The sequence below is a fragment of the Dermatophagoides pteronyssinus genome, unplaced genomic scaffold (assembly GCF_027571235.1).
Source record: "Dermatophagoides pteronyssinus isolate colony J.1.1.1.1 unplaced genomic scaffold, Derpt_VIB-CSIC_2022.12 sq0004, whole genome shotgun sequence".
Lineage (NCBI taxonomy): Eukaryota > Metazoa > Arthropoda > Arachnida > Sarcoptiformes > Pyroglyphidae > Dermatophagoides > Dermatophagoides pteronyssinus.
In genome coordinates, this window is record NW_027461528.1 from 1816646 (window position 1) to 1838162 (window position 21517).

General features: G+C 26.6%; 6 protein-coding genes across 7 annotated transcripts; 2 read left to right on the forward strand and 4 right to left on the reverse strand.

The window, feature by feature from the left end:
* Nucleotides 1-1607: 1607 nt before the first annotated feature.
* LOC113798630 (uncharacterized) lies at nt 1608-5137 on the forward strand. Its single transcript, XM_075819483.1, has 4 exons — nt 1608-2658; nt 2731-3278; nt 4071-4449; nt 4530-5137. The coding sequence occupies exons 1-4, from the start codon at nt 2298-2300 to the stop codon at nt 5117-5119; spliced, it is 1878 nt and encodes a 625-aa protein (XP_075675598.1). The 5' UTR covers nt 1608-2297; the 3' UTR covers nt 5120-5137.
* Nucleotides 5138-5641: 504 nt separating this feature from the next.
* LOC113798508 (putative phytanoyl-CoA dioxygenase) lies at nt 5642-7213 on the forward strand. The gene is made up of 4 exons (XM_027349062.2): nt 5642-6051; nt 6130-6562; nt 6649-6954; nt 7028-7213. Exons 1-4 carry the CDS (start codon nt 5792-5794, stop codon nt 7091-7093), a joined length of 1065 nt encoding a protein of 354 aa, XP_027204863.2. The 5' UTR covers nt 5642-5791; the 3' UTR covers nt 7094-7213.
* Nucleotides 7214-11459: 4246 nt separating this feature from the next.
* Nucleotides 11460-12517, reverse strand: LOC113798620 (uncharacterized). The gene has a single exon (XM_027349184.2). It carries the CDS (start codon nt 12427-12429, stop codon nt 11608-11610), a length of 822 nt encoding a protein of 273 aa, XP_027204985.2. The 5' UTR covers nt 12430-12517; the 3' UTR covers nt 11460-11607.
* Nucleotides 12369-14498, reverse strand: LOC113798585 (uncharacterized). Of its 2 annotated transcripts, none has more exons than XM_075819502.1 (4): nt 14398-14498; nt 13362-14332; nt 12604-13296; nt 12369-12537 (listed from the first exon to the last, which is right to left on the reverse strand). In XM_075819502.1, the coding sequence occupies exons 1-3, from the start codon at nt 14443-14445 to the stop codon at nt 12999-13001; spliced, it is 1317 nt and encodes a 438-aa protein (XP_075675617.1). In that variant the 5' UTR covers nt 14446-14498; the 3' UTR covers nt 12369-12537; nt 12604-12998. The 2 variants fall into 2 exon arrangements, with proteins under 2 accessions (XP_075675617.1, XP_075675618.1); XM_075819503.1 differs by having other exon boundaries at nt 12600-13296.
* An 87-nt stretch (nt 14499-14585) lies between these two features.
* Nucleotides 14586-18381, reverse strand: LOC113798633 (uncharacterized). The gene is made up of 5 exons (XM_075819484.1): nt 18252-18381; nt 17203-18203; nt 16814-17123; nt 15002-16002; nt 14586-14940 (listed from the first exon to the last, which is right to left on the reverse strand). Exons 1-5 carry the CDS (start codon nt 18294-18296, stop codon nt 14586-14588), a joined length of 2712 nt encoding a protein of 903 aa, XP_075675599.1. The 5' UTR covers nt 18297-18381.
* A 175-nt stretch (nt 18382-18556) lies between these two features.
* On the reverse strand, nt 18557-21175 carry LOC113798635 (ATP-binding cassette sub-family G member 1-like). The gene has a single exon (XM_075819549.1). The coding sequence runs from the start codon at nt 20931-20933 to the stop codon at nt 18615-18617; it is 2319 nt and encodes a 772-aa protein (XP_075675664.1). The 5' UTR covers nt 20934-21175; the 3' UTR covers nt 18557-18614.
* Nucleotides 21176-21517: the final 342 nt, after the last annotated feature.

A 21517-nucleotide genomic window follows, 5' to 3' on the forward strand; every position in this document is an offset into this window, starting at 1 on the left:
TTCTCACAACTGAAACACAATAAATAGACAATAATCGAAAAAAAGTTATTTCAATGAATAGAAATTTGAAGAGGATTCTTCATGGAAAAAGATTAATTTTGTTTACTTTTTTCTCAATCGATTTTTGATTTGAAAAATCATTTTCTCAATAAAAATCAATCAATTAATCATTTAATTACAGTTTAAACAATGAAAATCTTTGTTGTTGTTGTTTTTACATTTCATAATCAATACTTTTTCTGCAAAAAATCTTTTGATAAAAAAGAAAAATTTATCAAAAACAGCCAGAGAATTTCATCAAAATCTTGATAGTTTTTCTTTTGATTCGACATTGTATCATTGAGAAAATTTGACTAAATCCTATCTAATCGATCTAAAAGAAAATTGAAGGAAAAATAATATACATTGAAACTTTGTGAATGTATAAATTGTTTTCAATTTGTCCTTTGTCATTTATTATTGAAATATAAAAGTTAAATATTGAAAAAATTGCAATTGAAAGAGATAAATTAATTGTTAATCAAGGTTACAAGAAGGATATGTACTTTTGTATAACCTTAATATTTTCAAAGGAGAATTTTCCTATCTAGAATTTTCTCACTTCCTTAGCCTAGAAGAAAATAAATCTTGTTATTCAATTCAATTTCAAGAAAATTGTTTCGGAAACATCTTTTTCGATTAGAATTGAATAAGGAACGTGAAAAAAAAACAAAAGATTCTTCATCAGTCAATTTAATTCATAGTGTTAAATATGTGTAGGAAAATTTGAATTGATGCATCCATTCATGTTATGCAAATTTGATTGATTGATGAGAATGAAAAATTTCCAAATGACTAAATGTAATGATAAATTGTAAAGAAAATTATCAAGATAAAAAAAAGAAGAATCAATCAATCGATCAATCAACCACAACTATAGTGTATAGTACAATCTTTAATTTACAATTTATAATGATAAAAAAGAAAATTTTGTACATTTTCAAATCATGTGATGAATTTTCACCTTACTAATGATGATAAAGTATTGCTTATTATCACGTGAATTACATCTGAAATTCCTGACAAAGATTCGAAGAAAAAAAAAGATACAGATTCTTATTTTTTTAAAATTGAATCAGTTTTTTCTTTTTGGTTATAACATAGGACATTATATGGATTTTTTCTTATGATAATTTGAATTACAGAAGATTATTTTTTTCCCTTTACATTTGTTATGATGATGCAAAGCATTTTTCATTACATCAAAATGAAAAAGAAGAAAAAATTAACAATCATCATCATTATTATCATCGAAAATTGATGCCTTTATATTTTTTTTGCTGCTATTTTGGTTTCGATTATCATCATCATTATTATCAAATAGTATGTGTCCATGAGAAAAGAGTCATGAGTGGATTCGATGGATAGAGAGAGAGAGAGAGAGAGAGAGAGAGAGAGAGAGAGAGAGAGAGAGAGAGAGAGAGAGAGAGAGAGAGAGAGAGAGAGAGAGAGAAAGGAAATGATAATTTATAATGATGAATGAATGAATGAATGAAAAATGCATTACATTGACAAAAAAAATAAATAAGAAAGTAATAATAGTAAATGACAGTAAGAAAAATATTTTTCATGTTTTCATTCGTTTTGGAAATTTTTTCTTCATGATTATCAACAACAACAACAACAAAGATATTTATTTATTTTTTGTTTGTTTAGTTTTTATTCTTTAACCCGGTTCTTTTCTTTGTTTTGGTTTCCCTCTTTATTTTTTTTCCCATCTTATCGTTTGAGTCCATAAGGACTCTTATTCGGAAAATACGAAACAAAACAAGAAAAGATAAATGTTTTAAGGAAAGAAACCACAAAAAAATCCATATTTTCTTCGTATATGTTTACATTTGTAGTTTGTCGTTTCTTTTTTTATTTTTATCTGAATCCGATTTGAATTGATAATTTTTTTTGGTTGAAAAAATTTACGCATCAAGATAATATTGATGTTAATCGTAATCAAATGTGTGATATATGATTCATGTCTTTAACACCAAAAACCAAATGAATGGGTTTTCATTTTCATCATTTTATCATCATCATCATTTTTTTTTGTGTATGTGTTTGTTTGAAATTGAATCACAAAGATTTGATCAATTAGAAACGATATAAGGAATTGAAATTGTCTGGAGACAACAACATTTGATGCCAATCAATCGATGAAATCAATTGCATTCTCAAACTGAACATCATTGTGTGTTTCACTAATCGAAAGAAAACAATTTTTGCGAATCAATCAACAAGTGGCCAAAAAAAAAGAAAAGAAAAAAATGGATATTGAAAAAAATTTAAACAATAATTTAATAATTGCCAATCATAATGCAATCGATAATGATATTGTTGAAGAAAAACATCAAAACAATGATCAAATTCAATCAACAGTTGAACAACGACAACAACAACAACAACATTTAAAAAAACATCGACGATTATATGCATGGATCAAAAGTCATCTATGGATTTTTCCATTACTTCTTAGTATGGTATTGTTTATGTTATGTATTATACCATATATTTTATCGATAAATTATAATACTGTTGATCCAATATTACCGTATATAAGTGATACTGGTGGTTTAGCACCTGGTGCTATCGTATTTTCACAGCTATTGGATTTTATGGCCATACTTAGTAAGTATTAATCTTATTGATGATATGATTTTGTTATTTTATTTGTTCAATTTAATTTTTTTCAAAATTTAGTTTTCATATCAACCTGGATACGTTATAAACAGATAAAATTTTATTTGAATGAAAATTTTATGGATAAAAATCTTGATCACTTTAATTATCTACATCGTTTGAATAGACATTCATTTTGGTTGTCAATTATTACAAGTTTATCTGCTATCGGTGTTGGAAATATTCGTACCACTGAATCTTTACCATTACATATGATTATGGCAATATCATTATTTTCAACAATATCTATTTATTGTTGTTATTGTACACATTTAGCACGAATATTATATCGAGAATTTAATATTGAATCAAAACCAATTACAATGATGTTCTGTACAATTATAACATTCATAGGATTTATAATAACTTGTACTTGTGAATTAATCAATCGTTATCAGGTTGGTAATGAAAATTTTCATAATAATGAATTTCGTATGCATTGGCCAGAAACGGATAAACAATCATATTATGTACATGTTACATGTACTACATTCGAATGGATTACAGTTTTTTCATTGGCAATATTTGTTCTATGTATTTATCGTCGTTTTCGTATGATTGGTTCAAAATGATCATCAATATTTTAAATGATTTTCAAGAAAACCTTTATATCATTTTTATTCTTATTTTATATATTATATACTCTCTTTAGCTTTTATATTTTTTTTTGTGACAATTATTTCTTTTTGGGAAAATAATTTTTCCAATTTTATTCAACTCAATTTTCAAACAAAACAAAAAAAAACCTTGATCTTTATTGACGGAATTTATATTAAGATATTTTATAATTTCTTCGTACATTGATAATGTAATGATTAAAAAGTGATAATTTATAAATATTATTAAATAACTTTTTTTGTTTTACGAAAAGATCAAAAACCTTCAATGATTTTATATTGAAATTGTCGTCAACGGAAATGAATGATAAAACAGACAGACAAACAAACAAACGAACAAACAAACAAACAAACAAAACAGACACAAAATTGTCAATGACCACCAATTGAATTATTACCTCAAACGCACAATCAGATAAATTTTTTCGCTAAACTTTTTTTTTTTTAAATGATCAAAATTTCCAATCAAGGACGACAAATTTATTAATAAAACGAACAACAGCAAACAACATTTATTCATTCAATCATTTGATCATTTGTACATTGAAAGAAGGTATAAGGAAAAAAATCAACAACACAGTATTCAACAAGTGTTTTTTTTTCATTTGTTCATCATTATTTGTTGAATGATGAATGATGATTTAATAAAACAAATTTTTTGTTTCTTTTTAATAATTATTATTAACAATTTATCGATCATATTAAATTCATTTTTCATTTTTTTTTTTTTTTTGATACAAAATGAATCAAAATTCCATTAATAATAATAATAATAATGATCAACGACATAAAGAATCATCACCATCATCATCAATCAATAATAATAATGATTTTGATAAAAGTAAAAATATCATTGTGATTAAAAATGAAGATAATCATTCTTTAAAACAATCGAAAACTGAAAACATTATCCAATTCGACGACAATAATAAAATGAAACAATATTTATGGATTTTACCATTAATACCGGCTATACTTATACCAATCGATTGTATATTACCATATTATTTGGCCATCAAATCAAATCAGGTTGCACCAATATTTCCATATGTAAGTGATGCTGCAAGTTATTCACCGGCTGCAAATATTTTTTCACAAATAATGGATATAATTTGTATATCAGGTAAATTTGTTTTGTTCATTGAATCAATTTTATTTTTATATAATTTTATTTTTAATTTTTTTTCGTTACAAATTACAAAGTAACAATAGTCGGTTTGATACGATATAAACAGGTGAATTATTTAATCAATGAAATGATCAATAAACAAAATGATGAAATTAATTTAAAGATAATCAAATCATTACAAAATGCAAATTTTATAGCATTAATATCATCAATAATAGCATCATTTGGTGGTATTATGGTTGGAAATTTTCGTGAAAATGAATTATTTTGGCTACATATATTCGGTGCATTATCATTATTTTCTGGATTTGCAATATTTATGTTTGTACAAACATTTTTATGTTGGCATTGTTATAAACAACAATTAATTAATTATAAAACCCGTCCAATCAGTATGATAATAATATGTATTATGCTTATATGTTTTTTACCACCATTTTTATATGTAACAATATATTCAGTATCAAAAATTGGTTTAGATCAATTTCTAAATGTTCAATATCGTTATTTTTGGCCTAAAAATGAAATTGCCTATGTTGAACATATTATTTCAACAATATTTGAATGGATATTGATCAATATTGCAAGTGTTTATTATTTTTTATTAGCATTTCAAATGAAAAAATTTGGTAAAACAAGATTGCGAACATTTTATTTGATATAATAATCTAGATTTTTTTAATCAATCGAAATGTATTTGGAAATTTAGTCTTTTCTTTTTTTGAAAAAATAAAATTTAATTTAAAAAAAAAAACAAACAAAAACTTCAAAAATCTAAAATCAATTTCAAATTTTTTTATCTTTTGTTAAACACAATCATTCAAATCAGCAAAATTTCATTGATTGATTGATTGTTATTTGATGCGTGCCTACAGTAAAAAAATAACATCATTGTTATCTCATCATCATCATCATCATCATAAACTTTTATGATCAGTTATTTGATTTTAGACAAACAAACAAACAAAAAATTTATCGAAGAGATGCAATTTATTTTTTTTGATTTATTTAAGATTTCAAACATTTCACCAAACACAAAGTCCTATTCATATAGAACATATGCTCAGAAAATAAATTGAATGAATGAATGAAAAAAAAGGCTGGAACAAATTAATTGTATCGTTGGTCGTATGTGTACCCTGTCAAAACAAAAACAAAAACAAAAACAAAAATCGGATGTTTTTTGACAAATAAATAAATAAATAAATATAAAACATCCAATTAGAAATTCATTCATTTTATTTCTTGAAATGATCATCATTGATCAATCAAATCTTTATATTTATGAAACAATAATAATTTTTTAAAAAAAAGTAAATCCTGAATAATAATTAAAATGTTTACGAATCGTTTATATTCGTTTTTTGGTCATATTCAACAACAATTTCAACCGAAATTGTTGAATAATAAAATGACAATTGGATCATTGAATCAACGATTACAATCATTATCGACAGCAACAGAATCAAAATATCGTTATTCATTTACAAATGGTGCAAATGACAAAATATCCAATGAACAACGAGATTTTTATGAAGAAAATGGTTATATTTTAATTAAAAAATTATTACCCGATAATGATATTGAACGTTATTGGTAAGTTCAAAATTCTTCTAAATACAACATTCAAAAAAAACCCAAGCATAGATGATTAATTTGAATGTAATTGAAAAGGCAAAGATTTCAAGATCTGGCCACTGGAAAAGTCGAACCAAATCCATTATTATTACTTCAACGTGAATTAGCAACAGCTAAACAAGCTATACATGAACGTAATCTTTATAAAGTACAAGAACTTTATGCTGATGATGTTTTATTCGAATATTGTCGTCATCCATTAGTATTGGATATTGTTGAAGCATTTACTGGTGGACCAAATATTCTTGCCATTCATTCAATGTTGATTAATAAACCACCGGATGCTGGAACAAAATCATCTCGTCATCCGTTACATCAAGATCTACATTATTTTCCAATGCGACCTGCTGATCGTATTGTTGGTACATGGACAGCAATGGAAAAAATTACCAAAGAAAATGGTTGCCTTTCAGCAATACCTGGAACACATAAAGGTGAACATCTTGAACATGATTATCCCGAATGGGAGGTAAATAATTTAATTGAAAATATTTGAAAGAAATTCATTTTATTTCAATTCGAAACATGCACACTCATATGCAAACATTTAAATAGGGAGGTGTTAATAAATTATATTATGGAATCAAAGATATGAAAAATGTGGTCGGTGATCGTATACATATCGAAATGGAACGTGGTGATTGTCTATTCTTTCATCCATTACTAATTCATGGTTCGGGTATGAATCGTACGAAAGGTTTTCGTAAAGCAATATCATGCCATTTTGCATCATCAACCGATTGTCATTATATTGAGATTAAAGGTACTATACAAGAAAAATTGGCACAAGAAATTCTCGATGTTTATCATAGACGTACACGTTCATTTATGGGAGAAGATGCTGATAACATGACTTATAAGGTAAGTAAATTGTATTCAAAAAGAGGAAAAAGTTTACAGAAAAACTTGAATTAAAATTTTTAACTGATTACAGGATTTATGGCGTAATCATTCACGATTAGTACGTGGTGAGGATAAAATTGGTGCAACAACTTTTTAAAAAAGAACAACAACCAAGAGATGAAAAAACCCCGGTATTAAAAAGTCATAATAAAAATCCAAACTATTTTTTTAAGCATGAGAATTTAATGAATAAAAAAAAATCTTGTTATTCTTAAAATGATTCTGTTGTCCAAAAAAATATTTGTATGATCATTTACATTAACAGCAATGACATTTTCCCAACAAAAGCTCAGTCAAAAATATACGCACGAATTATCTTCTTCTTTTTTTTTGGATGATAAAAACATTTTTACGTGTTAATGATGACCTTAGCAAACATAACAATATGATAAGGTCATCATCATTATCATTGAATGGAATCGTTTTTGGAAAAAAAAACTTTTTGCTAAAGTTAATTTGATCAACAAAAAAAAAAATTTGAATAGCTTGAGGAATTTTATGGGTTATTTTTTTTCGGTTCCGAAATTCTTGTCACGAATTATTCTCGTCAAAAAACAAGCGAAAAACTTTTTCTTTTTTTTCATTCTCGATCAATAATGTTTTTGCTATCTGGATCAAAAAAAACCCGAAGCATTTTTCAAGATTCAAAAAACAAAAAATGTCTCTATCCAAATAAAATGGACATGATTATTTCATCAATATCCCAAATGATTTCATTTGATTTTCGTATGAAAAGTTTTGGGAAAAAAAGGATTTTTCTTTCAGATTTGCAAAATCTAAAAAAAAATCAACAATCAATGATTTGGTATCCAAAATAAAACAAAAAATTCAACCTTCATTATAATAACCGGAGATAAAAATAAAATATTCAATCACGGATCACGTCAATTATTGAGTATGTGTGTGACATGTGTTGGCTGAAAATTCAAACTGAAAGAGGATAACCAAACAAATCTCAATGATAATGACAGCCTCGTGCTTGTTTCGATTATCATCTGATCAGGATGATGATGAAATTATCATCATTAGATTTTCACACCAAAAATAAAATCTATGGATATTTTTTCAATGTAAATCGATTCATTAGAGTAATCAAATGAAACAAACAAACAAATCGTTTTTCTTCGTAACCGGAAGAATAGTAAAATTTTTTAAATACAGTAAAGTATTTTCTTTCTTCTTATATTCATTTTATATCAGGGATTATCAGGTTTCAAACGAAAAAGAACAAAACAGATTTATTCAACAACAACAACAAAAATCGACACACGTATACAATGTTGATAAGATTGATGAACATTGAAACACATCTTTCCTTTATATAATGGAATACAGTATGTCATGAACAACAACAACCAAAATACACTTGGTTAATGTTATTTGATGATGCGGTGGTTCATTTAAATTGATAGCACACACACACACACAAAGTGTTTAAAACAGTTTTTTTTATAAAAAACGGATTTTGAAAAAATTTTTTTTATTGGGAAATTTCAAATCAAGATAAAATGCAAATTTTTCTCATCATCATCATTATCGATAAACGTGTCAAATGAGACAGAGAGCAAGAGATTTATAAATTTGTATCAAAATCATTTGCTAACTATATCTTCTTTGAGATAATTATTGTTAAATAACACTCTAAATGATGATTGTTGTTTTGATTTTGAAAATGATCAGATGCATACAGAGCGAATATCGAATAATAATCATCGGGAAAGAATGATAAATGTTGTTTTTTCGATTTATTATGGATAATCTTGTTTCATTTGTATGACCAAAAAACAAACACGAATAAAATTGAAGAATTATATTTGCATTTATGTTTTCGAAAAAAAAAGCAAAACATTCAAGACCAAAACTGAAACAGAATAGAAATTTTATCATTTTCAAAAAAGAAACACAATCAAATTAGCAAAATTGCTGTGTGTGTTTTTTTACCATTGATGACTGAATGATAAAATCAAACAAATCTGCCCAAATCTTCAAACAGAAAACGAAATTATCATTTCGATGATGAACATTTTGAATTTATAAATGTTTGTGTGTATGATTAAAATCTATGATCAAAACAACATACAACAACGAGAAAAAAAAATCCAGACAGAATAATTTATTTAATGGATAATGGATGGAAACAAAACAAAACAGAACTGATAAGATAAGATTTTTACGGAAAAAAAATTCCTGAAACATGAAAATTTACATTTCAAATTTTGTTGTTGCTGTGTTTGTCAAATTTTATAAGCAGCCGAACAAAAATTTAGAAAAAAAAATTCAAATTTTTCAAATATTAAACAGGTAACATAATCAGATTGTCTTCTATTTTGTCTTAAGAAAAGAATTCTCGAAGAAAATTCTTGATAAAAAAAAGTTTCAAAAAATATCAAAAATAAAAATCCTATTATCATTATTAGTGGTTGAAGTGAAACAAAAACAGAATAGGTTGAAAAACAAAATCACGTTGCTAGCAAAATTTTCTATATATTAAAAAAATGAATGAATGAATGAAATGTAATGTAATGTAATTAAATTTTGTTTTACAAAATAAAATTCACTACATTAATTAATAAATTATTATCGTCGCGATCCCAAAAGCATAGATATTCTCTCTTTTCCTCTCTCTCAATCTGTGTGTGTATGTCAGTTTAAAATAGCAAAAACCTGAACCAGAAAAAAAATTCATTCAATATTCATAATATTTGAATATGATTAACATTTCGTTCATTTGATCCGATACTAAACATTTGAATTAAAATTTTTTTTTTTTTTGGTGTCAATGGCCATTGCACAGATTGTTTCAAAAAAATAGAAAAGAAAAATGTGCATAGAATTTGTATGATGATATGATTCATTCGTAATAACTAAAACAATGATTCAAACATAGCATAGAATCTAGAATCATTAATCATTATCAACACACAAAAAAATGGACAAAATGATTAACGCAAACAACAACGAAATGTAATTTTAAAATTGAAAATTTACAGTTTACAGTTTGTTTTTTAAAAGAAAAATAAAACAAAATTCATTAATCAACTTTGAAAATTTTTTTTGAAAATAAACTGTGAAAATATCTAATCAAATTCGTGAAACTTTTTTTCTCTCTCTCTCTTTAATTTCGATCAAATCCTTTTTGTTTTCTGAAGAAAAAAATTTTGATTGCCAAAAACAACATTGACAACTGCATAACATCTATGTAATGTTTGTGAAGAGAATTTGATAACCGATCGTTGCTGATGATTGTGTATGTTAATTTTATTGATGATAATTAAAAATTATGACATACAAAAGTAAAAGTAATAAACTGGCAACTGTTTTTTTTTGTTTTTGGTTAATCACTTTCAAAACAACAAAATTTTCACTGAAATTCAAAACAGAATTTCTGAATAAAAGAGAGAATATTCGAGATAGGAAATGAATTAAATGAATGAATGAATGAAGTGAACAACAACAATAACGACAACGACAACGACAGTAAATGGAAACATTCAAAGTTTCAAATATAAGCCAATAATAATAATAATAAATTTTTCAAGAATCCAAGAATATCTTTGAAAAAAATTCTACCCAAAATCACATTATCAACAACATCATTGGAAATTTTTTTTCTTTTATTTTTAAATAAAAATAAAGTTTGAACAAAAAGTGAGAATCATGTTTGTTGTTAATGGTAGCAATTTGATGACGATAAATCTCATCATCGATGTGATTTTAGATCGTTTTTGATGTCTTGTTTAACAACATTTTTAGCAAAGAAAAAAGAGAAAATTTTGTCTAAATCGTTTTGCGATATGTGTGTATGTGGGTGTGAGTATAAATCTTATTTTCATACAATTAGATTTTTGTTCACTATTTAGCCCGAAAAAAACTGATAATGTTGAAAATTTGTCGTTGAAATTATGTTTATTGGTGAATTATTTGGAATAATGAAATTTTTTTTTGGGTAAAAATATCTTCAAGAAATAGACGTCATACACAAACATCTTTTGTACAGATTATTCCATATGATAATTAAACAAATTCCGTTCAGAAACAATTCCAATTATCATAAATGATTTTCATTCAAATAAATTGATAATTGAAAATCAAAAAAAAAACTTTTCAGAAATCATTGAACTGATTTTGTAAGTAAAGAATTTCAGAATTATATCAATTGTTTCATTATCTTTCTTTTTTTTTGGTTGGTTGGTGAGTGAAGGGAACAAGAAAGAATAATTCATTCCAGAATTATTTTGAATGAACATCACACACAAAAACATTATTGCGAAACATTCAGCACTGACAGATGTTTAAATAAATGCATTGAAAAATTAGCATTTTTATTGACAAAAAAATCATTAAAATTGTATAATTGCATAATGATACAATTGGAATTGTGAAGTAAAACAAAATGATTTTTTTCATTTGAAAAAAAATTGATACGAATCTAGTGGTGCCATCTTTCAATGATGCAAACAAAGTTTTTAATTTTGAAATTTCAAATTTTTATTTATTCAATTTATTTTCGGAAATAAAATTATCATTTTTTTTTCATTTAAAAAAAAATAGATTTGGAAAATGTTTGAATTTTGTCAATTATATATTGAATGGATAATGAAATGTGTTAAATTATTCTTCATCAGATAATACATCTGATTCATCGGCCATTCGTGGACGACAATTACGAAGCATAACACATGTTTGCATTCGTTGACTCCATTGTGTACCTGGTGCACAAGTCATTACATATGGACGACCATTTGAACATTGAATAAAACGATTACAATCACGATGACGATAATAACCGGATGATCGTGGACAACGGAATTTTTTAGCTGGTCGACGTTCTGCTTCATAATCTTCTTCATCATCAGCTGCTGTCAATTTTTGTGGTCGTTGACAATTGGTTTGATGTACACAGGTCTTTTTACGTTGATCCCATTGAGTGCCGACAGCGCAATCCATTACGTATGGCACATAATTTGAACATTGAATAAATTGATAACAATTACGTGCACGATAATAACCAGATCGTCGTGGACAACGGAATGGTTTGGATGGACGCTTTTCAACAACGATTTCCTCATCTGCTTCCAATACCTCCAATTCTCGTGGTCGACGACAATTGGTTTGATGAACGCAAGTTAATAATCGTTGATTCCATTGTGTACCGCGTGCACAAGTCATTGTATATGGACGATAATTTGAACATTGAATAAATTGGTAACATTTTCTTGCCGGATAATAACCGAATCGTCTTGGACAACGGGACATTGGAGGACGACGATCGGCATCGATTTCGTTGTTTTCGATTTGTTCATCTTGTTGTTGTAAGCTATCGATTAATTGATCAAATACATTGGTCAATTCTTCTTCTGATTGTTGTTCAGCGGAATCGATTGCGGCCACCATCAGGACTGGCAAAAATGCCAAAATGAAGAATAATTTCATGATTGATGACTTTTTAGATTTAGCAGATTTAAATTGGTAATATATTTAATTGTTTGTCGATGGTGGATGACTGATGACAAACATCGATTGATTGGTCCATATTTATACCTGAAAATAATTAAAATCAATATTCCAATGTTGCTATCGAAACAATTAAAAAAAATAATAACCTACTAATCGCAAATTATAACCACGTGAAATAATCCTTTTTTCCTTTGAAAAAATGAATCACATCACAATGAGATTTGGAAAAAAATCCTGTGCAGAGAGATAGAGAGAGAGAGAAAAGCTATCCCAAAAGAATGCATGATTATCATACAAACAGTAAGATGATAATCTTTGATCTCTTTACAGTGATTATCATTATCAAATGTTTTCGCATTCATTCAATATTAAATCACCCGATGAACACCAGAAAACAAAAATTTATGATAATAAATACGTTAATCCAATCGATAATTTTTTTCTTTTGGCCATCATAAAAATTTATTGTTTTTGATCCTATTTTGCACTTTTATGATATTTGGATACATAAGAATTCTTGATGATTGAAAAATATTGTTACACAATTAATGCCAATAATGATGGCGTCGTTGGATTAATATTGAACATATTTCTACAATCAATTTAATGAATGCCATTAACATTAATATTGCATATAATTTGAATATACTGTATAGATTATTCATTGAAAGTGGATGTACAAGACGAATTTCTTCAATATAAACATCATCATCATCATTCGATTGATTTTCAACATTGGAATTTTTCAATAATCCCTCAGTATAACTATGATGATATCGTAAGGAAAAATATTCTTGATTTTTCCAATGTTCAAACATTCCATATGATGATAAACCTAATATACTAATCAAAAGAAGAAAAAATAATGTTGAGTAATTTGAGTAAAAAAACAATCAGAAAATACATACAAAGTATCAAATGTATGGCGATCAACAAATGTTCGATGAACTGGAATAGCAATATACATGGTAAAAAAATGTGAATCACCATTATTTGGTGGTACATAGATAGATTTTCCATTATTAATTTGTAATTGTCGATAATGAAGACGTTCACGTGGTCCAATCATTGCATATTGTTTTTCGTTATCATTAATATTGAGAATTTTTTCATATCCATCCATTACACTATTGACATAGATCATTCGTTTGGATGCGGCATGAAATGTTGCAATTTCGGATGTTTGTATAATTTCATTTATATGAGTATGAGCAATACCCATTGTTATAATCTTATCATTTGTACGACATTCTTCTGCAAATTTTTCAATTGTATCCAAATCAATATTCGGTGGTAATGTTAATCGTGAACAAAGATTACCAATATAAACATTTGTAAATACAATACCTATCATAAAAATGCAAACAATTGTTGTAATTTTCATCGATAAATTTAATGAACGAAAATGATGATTGGGTTGTCGTAGAAGTTGTTGTACAAATATCCAAACAAGATTATGATGATGATTCGTTTGTTGTTTACGATAATCATAACGAAACAGATGATTGAGTAAAAATATTGAAACAAATAGTAAAATCAAACAGATCCAAACAATATTATCGAATGGAGCAATCATATCACGTAATGATCTATTCACATGTGAATGTGGTCGTAGTATTGCAAATGTAACTCGTTCCAAAAAATGTGGATACAAAAAATGAAACTTTTCGTTACGTTCACTTGTCATCATCGTACCACCTATCCCAAAATCTATTTCTCCTTGTTCTATGCCAGTATAAAGATCAATCCATGTTTTATTACCATAATGATTATATTCAATTGTAAAATTAAAATATGATGCCAATGTAAATAATAATCGTGGTTCAATACCATGTGCTGATTGTTTTGTATGATCAATTATATTGACAAACGGAAGACTCTATAATAGAAAATGCTTATTCATTAAAAATTATTATTTTTAAAAAAATTTTCTCATCAATTTACATTTTTATATCCAACCGCAAAAGGTTTTTGTCGAAAATCAAGCTTCATTGTTTTCTTTTGGAAAAACTTGAATGATCTTGATGAATTCAGTATTCACTATAAATGAAAAAATAGAGTTTTGACAACGAAAATTCTTATTATTATTATTAATTTTCTTACATTTAGATAGACACAATTGTTGTTTTTCTTCATTTACATTTCATTAAAATTCGTGAATAATAATTATTCAATGTGACAATCATTCTTTTACAAGATGATAATGATGAGATAAATTCCATTAGAAAACTGATCAATGTAATTGAAATAGATATGATATATAGGAAAAATATTGATTTTAGATCATTAAATTTTAGATTATTCATTGAAACATATGGATTGAAAATGTTTGTTTTCGATTGTTTCTCATGTTGATGTTGATCAATATTATCACTATTATTAGTTTCATCATCATGATTCATTTGAAAAATTCTTGATGCAATTGTTCGAATAGATTCCTTTTTTAGCCAATGCCTAAACATTCCATATGAATGGAAATAGAAAATCCTGAATAATAAAAATAATGAATTTAGATTCAAATTAATTTTTCAACAAAAAAAACACTAACATTCGATCAAATTGTTTTCGATATGCGAATGGTTTTGTTACGGCTATAGCAACGCATAATGAATAAAGTCTGGCCGCTTCCGTATGCGGTGGAACAAAGATAACTTCCTTACCGGCATAAAACATTTCGAATATTAAACGTAATCGTGATGAAATAAATACATATGATAGACCATTCGATGATAATGATCTTCTTTGTTTACTTTGATCAATTATAACATTTATGGCTAAATCATTATCGTTAATATAATCCATTCGTTGACCGATTAATTGGATTTCTTCAATTGTCGATAATTTCATTGATTGATATGGTGTACTATTGGCTATACCTATAGTACGTAAATTAGGATTATTATAAAATTGTTTTGCCAATTCTTTGACCGTATCCATTGTATATTGTGATGGTAATGCTAACATCGAACATAATGATCCGGTGTAATTATTAGCCAATACTATAACGGCTGTAAATGTCCAAAACATTGAACAAATTTTTGTTGGTCGATTCGCCAGCCGTAATAATGGTACTGATTGTCGGAATAGATGATGAATACAAATATCGAATAAATCATGACGAATATTTGGATGATGATTATTCAATTGAATTGATGGTTGAACGGATTGAAATAGTCGACCAACAAATAATATTATTATTAATGTTATGGCTACTAACAACCAAACGGAACTATCCATCGGTCGAATGAGAATATTTAAATCAAAATGATTTAAATTTGCAATCGATGGTGATGTTGCAAATGTAAATTTATCAAATATATGTGGATAAAGATAGTGAACTTTTTCCAGACGTTCGGTTGTCATTACTGTACCACCTATTACAAAATCAATCTCTTCGTTGGTTAGATTATCATATAGATATGACCATGTTGATTGTCGAAAACTTTGATAATTGATTGTAAAATTAAATTTTTTTGCCAATGTTTCCATCATTTCTACTTCGATACCTCTTCGATCATGACGACCATTTGTTGATATAAATGGTTGATCCTAAATGTGGTGTTTGATGAAATGAAATTAAAATTTCAAATAATTGAAAATTTCAAAATGAAAACCTCCATAAATCCAATTGTGAATGATTTTTGCTTAAAATTCAGCACCATTGATGACATGATTGATTGATAGAAAGCAAATAAATTTCATAAATAAAAACACTCACAGAAATATAAATCAGATCCGGCGTTATACCATAGGGTTATAATCAATAAAATTGATTCTAAAACTATTATGAGGAGGGCGGTTATTATGAATTTTATTTTGTTTTGTTACAAATAACAATTATTATTTTCTCTTTTCATTTTCAAAAAAATGATCGATTTTTTTCCAATATCAAACTTTTTCCGATAAAATACAATTCAAACTAATATACGATATATAAATATAAAAAGTATTAACATTGAAATACAATTGTTCATCATCAAGATTGAATGTTCATTTGGAAATTGGAAATGTTTCCATAGGTCTACCAATAATCATATCGAAAAAATCACACTTTTCATAATAAATCGAATAGAATTTTTCCAGGTTCATCATCCATTTTTTACGCAATTTTTTTCAATGTAATGTTAAAATTATTGAACTAAATATTTCGATGAAAAATAAGAATGCATAATTAAGTTGATTACAACTTTTTTCGAACATTTGTTTCGATTATTCCAAAATCTTTCAACAACAATATTATTTTTCAATAGATAATGAATCACAATTACGTAAGATTAGACGATATCAACTGGGTAAACACAATTCTCGTTTTTCTTCATTTAAATTTCTTTGAAATTCGAAAATAATAATTTTTCAATTTGTTAATCATTTGTTTACAATGGCAAAATGATAATAATGAGATGAATTCGAATAGAAAAGTAACCAAAGTAATTGAAATAGATATGATATATAGAATAAATATCGATTTTAAATCATCAAATTCCAGATTATTCATTGCAACATAGGAATTGAAGATGCTCGTTTTCGATTTATCCTCTTGTTGTTGTTGTTGATCAATATCATTATTATCACGTTGATGATTAATTGTTGAATTTCTAGATGCAATTGTACGAAAAGCTTCCATTCTTATCCAATGATTTAATATTCCGGATGAGTGTAAATAGAAAATGCTAGATAATTAATTAATAATGATTATTTATTCAAATAATTTTGGAAAAAAAGAAAGAAAAACATTTATGTAATACTGACATTTGATCGAATTGTCTTCGATGGGCAAATGATTTTGTTACAGCTATAGCAACGTATAATGGATAAAGATTGGCAGCTTCCGAATGCAGTGGAACATAGACAAGATTTTTCCCGAAAGAAATCATTTCGAATATTAAACGCAATCGTGATGCCATAAATACATATGATGGACCATTCGATGATAATGATCTTCTTTGTTTACTTTGATCAATTATAACATTTATGGCTAAATCATCATCTTTAATATAATCCATTCGTTGACCGATTAATTGAATTTCTTCGATTGTCGATAATTTCATTGATTGAAATGGTGTACTATTGGCTATACCTATAGTACGTAAATTAGGATTATTATAAAGTTGTTTAGCCAATTCTTTGACCGAATCCATTGAATAATGTGATGGTAATGCTAACATCGAAGATAATGATCCGGTGTAATTATTAGCCAATACTATAACGGCTGTAAATGTCCAAAACATTGAACAAATTTTTGTTGGTCGATTTGTCAGCCGTAATAATGGTACTGATTGTCGAAATAGATGATGTATACAAATATCGAATAAATCATGACGAATATTTTTATGATGATTATTAAATTGAATTGATGGTTGAATGTATTGAAATAGTCGACCAACAAATAATATTATTATTAATGTTAAGGCTAATAACAACCAAACAGAACTATCCATCGGTCGAATGAGAATATTCAGATCAAAATGATTTAAATTTGCAATCGATGGTGATGTTGCAAATGTAAATTTATCAAATATATGTGGATAAAGATAGCTGACTTTTTCAAAACGTTCTGCAGTTATCACTGTACCACCCATACCAAAATCAATATCTCCATTAGTTAGATTATCATATAGATTTGACCATGATGATTGTCGAAAATTTTGATAATTGATGGTAAAATTAAATTTTTTTGCAAATGTTTCCATCATTTCTACTTCGATACCTTTTCGTTCGTTTCGATCATTTGTTGCTATAAATGGTTGATCCTAAATATGTTTGATTAAATAAAATTAAAAATTTTAAAACAAAAATACCTCCATAAATCCGATTGTAAATGATTTTTGCTTTAAATTTAACATTGCTGAATTGGTTGATTTGTAAAAAAGCAAATATGTTTTATGAATCGAAACGGTTTATACATACAGATATAAATCAGACATGGCATTTTACTACACTTGTTTGAAATCAATAAAAATTGATTTTATCCAAATACAAAACATTGTAAAACTAATGAACTAATTATTAAATGATTCTTTCATTTTGAATCAATGTTGATCAATATAATATATTTTTGGTTAGTTCCGTAACAAATAATAATTATTTATTTTGATTTTCATATATTTTTCGACAATAATAATAACAATAAATCAATTTTTTTTTTTGTTTATGAGAAATTTTCAGTATCGAACTTTTCGATATAATACAATATAAGCTAATATACGATATATAAATATATAAAGTATTAACATTTTAATATTAAAATACAATTGATTATCATCAAGATTGAATGAACGTTTAGCAATTGAAAATGTTTCCATTGGTCTACCAATAATCATATCGAATGAATCAAATATTTCATTATAAATTGTATAGAATTTTCCCTGTTCATCATCCATTAATTGATTTTTTACACATTTTTTCCATGATACAATTGTATCATTTGAAAATTGTTTCCGTATTAATTTGATTATTAATGCTTCGTTTGTTAGAAATTCATTATCATTATCATTATTATCATTGATAATACGACAACGATCAAAACCATAGATATTGATGATTAAAGATTCGAAACCAAGTCGATATTGTGAAACATATGTCATTTGTTTTAATGGTATTGGTAATGATGAATTTGGTACGAATAAACCGGAAAATAATATTAAACCCATTTGTGATATTGCAGCAACAATTAATGCTTGATTTGCATGTTTAACAAATAATGATGATATTAATTGACCAACACCATCACCAACTAATGCCATTAACATTAGTATAATGTTAAAATAAACAAAACGCCATTGTTCATCTAATGGTTGATCGGTAAGAAAATAGATAGTTGTTCCGAATAGAATCGATATAATTAATGATGGTAATATGGTGACCATATTTTTTGCAATAAAATAAATCGGTAATCCATACCAACCATGTGATAATTCACGTCTTATAACAATGATTTCCATTGGAAATGTTAACAATACCGGTAATGTTGATATGAATGCAATAAACATTTCGATAAAAAATAAGAATGCATAATTAAATTGATTACGACTTTCTTCCAACATTTGTTTTGACCATTCAAAATCTTTTAACAACATTGTTTGATTATTTTTTATTTGATCACGAATCATATTACGTATGATTGGACGATAACAGCTATCATTTTCACCTAATCGCATATCTTTATAAATAAAAGCTATGATAAATATAACAATTCCTGTACCGAATATACGTATAAGTAATTCTGATGGATTACGATATTGTAACATTATTGAACGTAACCATAAATGATAAAGTTGTACGATGCCTGATTTACCATTTGAACGTGATTGTTGTATAATTTTTCTTATTGGAATTATTCGCTTTGATGATTCTTGTGGTTGTTGTTGTTGCTGGTGAGATGCTGTTGCTGATATTAATAGTTCCATTTGATTTGTATCACATTGATTACCAATAGCAATTTCGGTAATAAAATCTGCTGGATTATGATATTTAGGACAATTGATTTGAAATTCGGCTAAATAATCAACTATTTGATTACTTGGACCATGATATAAACAATAACCATTCATTGACATAACATAAAGATTATTAAAATATTTTAACATTGTTGCTGTTGGTTGATGAATTGATAACATAATAGCAATTGGTTGACGATAATCATCAGCTAATTCACGTAATAATTGTATTGTATTGATACATGCAATCGAATCAAGTCCACTGGTCGGTTCATCCAACAATAATATTGTTGGTGAAAATAATAATTCCAATGCAATACTAACACGTTTTTGTTGACCATTTGAACAACGTCCAACATAAATATTTTTACATGAATCTAATCCTAATTTTTGGATAAGATTTGTTGTTATTCGATTAGCTTCCAAAAATGGATTCAAATCACAATTGTTAAAGTTACTATTACTGGTTATCATTAATTTCGATGCAAACAATAATGTTTCTTTGACCGTCAATATCATCATCATTGTATCAGTATGTGATAAATATGCTAAACGAATCGATTCGATTGATTTTTGTGATTGTTCAATTGACGTACAGACATTTACCTGGCCCATATTAAATTGTTTATTACGGCCTGAAATACATTCTAAAAGTGTTGTTTTACCCGAACCACTTGGACCAATTAATGCGGTTATTTCACCGGTACGAATCGTACCATTCAATGATTGTAATAATCTTCGTCGACGATTATCATAATAATGTTGTTGATTTGTTGAACATTTAGTATCATTATCATTGTTGTTTTTTAATTTCGATGATTTAACAATAATTTCATAGATTAAATTTTGCCATTGTAATTCAATCGTATCGATTGATGTTGAATTCTGAACATTATTATTGTCAGTTTCATTATCCTGGGTGATAATTTTATGATCATCATCTGATGATATCATTAGGTAAACTTTTGGTCCATTACAATCAACAAGTGGATCATTTTCATTATTATTATCGATTGATTCGGTTATTGTTTCGGAATTCATCATAATTTAAATTACAAAATAATGATGGTGTATTTTTCACATGAAAATTTTCATTTGACAAATATCTTTCTTTTCGGAATTGATTATCATATACAAAAACAACAAGTGATTGTCAATAATAAAAAAAAATTCACACCATCAACAAAATTGATGTTTTTTTTCTGTTGACGTATGATAATAAGCAAACAAACAAATAGAAATTATGAGGAAAATAAAGAGAAACCGAGTCAACGAAGAAAAAAGCGAATGAAATTTTGAATATTTTATCATCAATGTTTATTTCTCTTTCATAATAATCAAATTGAAGTTTTCTCTTCTTTTTCCTCTTCTTCATCAATGATATGATTAAGTAATCGCCATATTGATGTTTGTCGAAAAACATCAATTGATTGAAATTGATAATGATAAAAAAAACAGAAATTTTTAAAACATAAACAGAAATTTCTCTCATTCTTTTTATAACGATAAAAAAATTATAATAATTTTCCTTTTTTCTCAATAAGAAAAAAGAAATGGTATTATGACATTTGAAAAGATTGAATTATTCAATTTTTCTTTTCTTTTCTTCTCATTCCATTTGTCATTGA